Here is a 5,766-nt window from a genome sequence, read left to right on the forward strand (position 1 = left end):
AACCACCTCCACCACCACCGCCGCCAAAGCAGAATCCGCTGCTGCTCGGCGCCGGCATCGCCGTCATCACTGACTTCCCTAAGCCCTCCCCCGGCCCCTCTTTCCCCACCTTGGACGGTGGCAAGGAGGTCGTGGCAGGAGAGGAGGGATTGGGTGCGGTTGAGAACTTGAACAGGGATGGTGCCTTGTCAGAGAGGGGGGGAAAGGCGGCGGAGTTTCCTCGAGTCGTTCTTCCCGCACTTTCTACTGCTTTGCTGCCGGCGGTGATGAACGTTTGGCTATGTCCCGATTGCCCGCCGAACACAGAGGGGGCTTTCATTGACAAGGGCGGCATAGGCGCCGTACCCACACTAGCTTTTCCAGCCACACCCGCACTGGTGCTGCTGCTGCCTGCTGCCTGCCCGCAGTCGTGGCACTCGCGCCCGATGGCCCGCCGAACACAGAGGGGGCTTTCATTGACAAGGGCGGCATGGGCGCCGCAGCCGCTGGGGACGCGGAGAGCAAAGTCCGGGTATGCTCCTTCGCGTTGCCTCCATCAACCATCCCCCCATCCGTGTCATCCCGTAAAGGTCCTGGCCCAGGAAGACGTGGCCGCATGGTCGCCTCCTGTGCGTCTGGGGCAGTTGCCGCGGAGAAGGGAGAGGGGGGGGGAGGGCTTGATGCCGAATGGAGGGAGGGGCGCTGGTGGAGGGATCGGTGCGTCCGAGGTCGGGCGGAGGGAGGCGGTGTTGCCCTCATTGGCTTGGAGCTCGGAGGCTGCATCAGGCCCTTCGCTCCCCCCAGGCATTGTAAAAACGGGAAAGGGTCGACTCGGGAAGGAAGGAAAGGGTGAGAGAGTCGCCTTCGCCCCGCCTGGACCGCTCTGTCTAGTGGTATGCGTCATCCCGCTGTGGCTGTTGCTTTTCTCGCCACAGGCAGGCACCTCGCCGTTCAAACTGCCCTGCGATGACCCTACGCCGCCAGCGCTGCCACGGCTCTGCATATTCAGGGCGAAGGGTGAGGAGGCCTTGCTGCTGAAGGGTGGTAAGGGCGGGAGGGGGGCCAGGGGGTTACCCTGGCTGGCTTCTCCCTCCTTGCCCGCTCTAAGAAGGGACACAGACGAGGGAAGGGCGGGACCTGGAGGCAGGGGGAAGCCGCAGCCCATGTCACCCTTCGCCTCAGCTGCTGCTGCTTCCCGACTTGTGTGAGGGGCCAAACAGCCCGTTCGTGCCAGGTCCATCACATCCTTCGGAGAGCCAGGGGTTGCGGGCTCCTCTCCCTCTTCCTCCTCCACGTGCTCCGTCACACCCACGGCTTCGTCGTCCCCCTCGTCGCTGTCCTCGTCCTGGACGTTCTGTGCTCGACTTTGGCCATGTCTGCTTGGGGAATCCGGGGCCTTTCCCCCCATGGAGGACGGCAAGGAAAAGCTGAACGCAGGTTTGCTGCCTGCCCCATATCCCCCCGAAAACACATTGGTCTCCGTCTGCTTCATTTCAAAAATGGAGGGACGGGTGGCGGCTCCAAAGCCGGTGCCCGGCGTCGCCAGGTTGCTGCCCAGCACAGCCGCTGCCGTGTTTGCAAACAAATTGCCACCAGCATTTGAGGAAAAGGAATCCCCCTTTCCTGCACCACCGTGGGCGAAAGAGCCAAACCCGCTGGTGCCGGCAGTGCGATCCACCCCGGAAGTTTTCGAAACGTGCGTGGAACCTCTGACGGGTTGCGTTGTAAGGGGCAAAGCTTGTGCCGAGGCAGCAGGGCCGCCTGGGGGACTGGTAGGTGGTGGAGCTGTGTTGGGTTGTAAGGCTACAGAAGGAGCACTTGACTTGTGATGGACGGGTGCAGTACTGAGAGGACTAGACGCGGCCTGTGTCTTCTTCGTGTTATGAGTGCTCATGTTTATAGAGGGCTTGGGAGACACTTGCTTTGCGGGAGTCGCTGGGGGGGGAGGGGGGTTGGAAAAGCAGCCGATGGCCTTGAGGTCTTCGATTTCCGACTTAAATTCAGACCATGCATCCCGAAAGCCAGGCAAATCCTTCTTTTTTGTCTTGCAGGAGACTTCAAATGTCATGTTAGATTGGATCTCCGGTTCCTTGGGGGAAAGCAGACATGTGGAGGGTCGGAAGGCGATAGTGAGGTCTTTTGGTGTAGGTATGCTGGTGTGACACCACATCACAGACATACACACAAACAGGCCGTGTGTTAGGAGCAGGAAACTACCTTCGTGAGCGCCGTAGCGCACGTGGCGTACCCTAGATTATACGCACATTAGGACATGTGTCCATTACCCTTGAGGAACTGCTCGCCTCCTCGCTGCGTGCTTCATCAAGTCATTCGGGGATAATGTGCCACTTGAACGCTTTTTGCCATCCATTTGTCCAGGGCGTGCGGTTTGTCAAGCGAGGACGGGAGCGTTCGTGTCTGATTGTCAAGCAACCGTTCTTTGTATTGCTCCATTCAAATGGTGTCGTTTCTCCCCATAACTTTGATTTGTAGGAAAACGCCTCCTTCGCGATACAGGAGAGAGGAGGTACGGGCAACACACCCGGCTGCGGGTAGGAAAAAAGGCATTTTCCCACTTTATCGTGAAGCGAATAAAAGACATTTTAAAAGAAGAATATGGCTGCGCCCGGTTCGGAGGTCTCGTCGGATGGAGGCTTCGAACAAAGGAGCGAGACAGAGGAAGAAGTCTTGGATGGGGGAGGTATTTTCACCTATAAACCCGTCGCATACGCCCTGGGAAGACGAGGAAAAGACGCCGTCGATGGAACGAGTGAAAGCAGTAGCAGCGACGACGAGGACGACAACGACGTCCGACCCGTTTTCCCCCGTAGACCTGGAAGAGACAAGGGGCCAAAACGAGGGCGGGAGTGTCTATCGAGTACAGACTCCCTCTCTTCCCCTTCCAAGAGACCCCCCCCGGTGGTCGAAATTGAGAGCGACGAAAGCGACGACGATGGCGTGGTCCTACTGGTGACGACGAATGGCAAACATAGAGAGAAAACAGAAGCGTCGGGTCGCGGCGCATCGGACGAGGAGGAAGACGTCGACATTGGCAGGTATCTGGATGGGGACATCCAAGAGGAGGAATTGACCACGCTACAGCCGGCGGCCACGGGAGGGAAAAGGAGGGGCAAGGGGCCAAATGGGACAGGAAACGGACGACCCATGCTCGCCACAGGCACTAGGGTAGGCTCATGCCCCAACGGCAGGACCTCAGTGCCCGGATTGGGCGCCCCACCCGCTGCCGTGGACGTGACTGCGGAGGAGGAAATGACGGCACAACCACATGCCAAGGCTCGCCTCGAAGCATTGAGGGCGGATACCTTGCTAATGGGGGCGGCCTTGCGGGCCAATGTGACGGTGGAGGTGGAGGACCTGGTGGACACGGCTAGTGTCGCCAGGGAAACGGGACCCCAAAAAGCGACGACGACTGAGGATAAAGTGATGCTCAAGGTAGGGATGCAGGGGCGTCAGCTACAACCCTTCCGAGTGTATACCTACAGCATGCTTTCGGACGTGTTTGACGCCTACGCGCGCATCAAAGGTCTGCGTTCGGAGGATCTGACCTTCAGCTATCAAGGGATGGAATTGGAAGGTTTCGATCAGCCGCGCTACGTAGGCATGGTGGCAGGAGATGATCCACGCGCGGCTGGAAACATCGTTTATGTCCAAGACCGAGCGGCGTTGGCCGCCAAAACCGCGCAAGCCCTTGCGGCGTCCAAGACGGTAAATTTGGTGTTGCAATGGCAAGGAGGACAAGAGAATGTGTCCATGAAAATGCAAGGAAGCTTTGGCGAGCTCAAGAAAACGATGGCGGCGAAGAAAGGTGTGGACGTGGCCACGGTGCGCTTTGTGTTCGACGGGGTGACCTTGAGTGCGGAGACAACTCCTGAGCAACTCGAAATGGAGGACGAAGATACGGTGGACGTGTACGGATTGTCATGATGGGATATGGGGGGGGGGCGGAAAGGAAAGAAAGGAGGAAGCCTGGCTGGAGGGAAAAAGCGTGTGTACGACGGGCGACAAGGTGCAAAGGACGACAGCTTGTAGATATGTAACACTTACAACGGTTTGATGTATTGATGGAGAGACAAATACGGCAACGATGCAGGAGCCTTGGTTTGTTCCAGTTCCCTTCTTCATTTTCCAATCCGGAGTATATGTTACTTCTTTTCCCCTAACGTCGGTTCCGCAAATTGCGCTCTCCAAACTACCCGCAATTTGTTTCTTTCTAAATTGCTTTGTCATCGCTCGATCAACGATGTATGTATTGCCTCCAGCACCTCGCATTACTTCAAAACTTTCGTGCTACATGTCGCATCCGGAGTCCACTTTCACCTTACCCATCCTTACCCTTTTTCCATGTCCACTGTCTATTTTCTCTCAACAAATTCTCTCAGTCTGTGGGATCAATGGAATAACTCTCCTTTCCATCAATAATTGATTAAATTATCTCCGTTTAGTCCATCTTTAGGATCGACCAGATCCTTTTTAAAAGGTGCTGCCAGCTCAACGGCTGAAGGGGAGAGGACACTTAGGTCAGTATTGCGCGGAAGCACATCCCACTCTGCGGTTGCAACCATTTAATTTAATATTTGACCAGTGTGTTGCATGTACAAAAGATTGGACGGGGATGGAAACATGGAAATTTCCTCTGATTTTTGTTTCCCTTCCACAGAGCTTTTACGTCGAAGTGCGCTCTAACAGCTAGCTTGCCGAGGGCACGTTAGACTCTAAGCCAAGCAGTCGGCTATTTTTACCTCTGTCGTCCATTTCTGGTGGCACGATCCCGACACATACACGTCAAAGACGGACATGAACCGCATTTTCGGACAAAAGAAAGTTCAGGCCCCTGCCCCCTCCCTGGGTAAGGAGGACTGTGGGGAAGGTGGAAGTGGCAAGGGAGGGAGGCTAGAAAAAGTGAGCGTATGCTGGTCTCATGCTACTGTTGCTGCAAGAAAGTGAATGCCTTGACACATGGCAGGGCACACAAGGACTCCCCAGCACTCGCAGCCAGTCGCACTATTACTTCTACCGCCCTCCCCGTTGTGTACTGGCTCATAAAGCTGTCCACGTCTTCTGTAAATTTGCGACGACGAATGTACCTCCATTTATTCTTCCGCTTCATTGTTTCTCATGCGTCACAGGCGACGCGTCTGGGAAGATAGACGGGCGTTTGAAAGGCCTGGATGATAAGGTACGCAACAATGGGTTGATGCGGGGGGGGATTGGCGTGTTTTTTCCTTTAGCTTATTCTTGTTTCCCGAAATTTCACTTTTTGGTTTCTCTCCTGGTAGATCAAGGCCTTGGACGACGAATTGAGGAAATTTCAAGGCCTAATCAAGCGGTCTTCGGGCGCCACGCAGGCCAATCACAAGCGCCGAGCCATCGATGTGAGTGCCAAAGGGGGACGTGAAGGGGGCTGTGGGTGAAGGCGAGAAAATCGCTCAAAGACCCTTCAGAGCAGAATGTCCGCCATTCGTAGACTGGGAACTGGAAACAAAGACCCTTGAGCCTGCAACTATCACAGGGCTCCTCCGAGAAGATGGCTCCCAACTCAAACCTCTCCTTCCCTCCCTTCCTCCCTCCCTCCCTCCCTCCATCCCTTGCTTTTTCTCGCTAGGTATTGAAGCGGAAGAAGATGTACGAACAGCAGAGGGACCAGCTGGCAGCTCAATCTTTCAACGTCGACCAAACGAACTTTGCCTTAGAGAGCGTCAAGGTGGGAGGCTGGGGGCAAAGGGAGGGAACGAGGGAGGGAGGGAGGGAGGAAGGGAGGGAAGGAGG

At 56.2% G+C, this 5,766-nt stretch overlaps 2 protein-coding genes across 2 annotated transcripts; both read left to right on the forward strand.

Annotated features, from left to right (window-relative positions):
• Positions 1-2,595: 2,595 nt before the first annotated feature.
• NGA_0711300 (small ubiquitin-like modifier-1) lies at positions 2,596-3,924 on the forward strand (the record flags this gene model as incomplete). Its single annotated transcript, XM_005852728.1, has 1 exon — positions 2,596-3,924. The coding sequence occupies one exon, from the start codon at positions 2,596-2,598 to the stop codon at positions 3,922-3,924; it is 1,329 nt and encodes a 442-aa protein (XP_005852790.1).
• A 516-nt stretch (positions 3,925-4,440) lies between these two features.
• On the forward strand, positions 4,441-4,676 carry NGA_0711400 (uncharacterized protein; the record flags this gene model as incomplete). The annotated part of the gene is made up of 2 exons (XM_005852729.1): positions 4,441-4,517; positions 4,658-4,676. Coding segments are annotated over 2 exons (96 nt in total), but the record flags the coding sequence as incomplete, so codon positions are not given.
• Between the last annotated feature and the right edge of the window lie 1,090 nt (positions 4,677-5,766).

Source organism: Nannochloropsis gaditana, assembly GCF_000240725.1.
Source record: "Nannochloropsis gaditana CCMP526 unplaced genomic scaffold scaffold991, whole genome shotgun sequence".
NCBI lineage: Eukaryota > Eustigmatophyceae > Eustigmatales > Monodopsidaceae > Microchloropsis > Microchloropsis gaditana.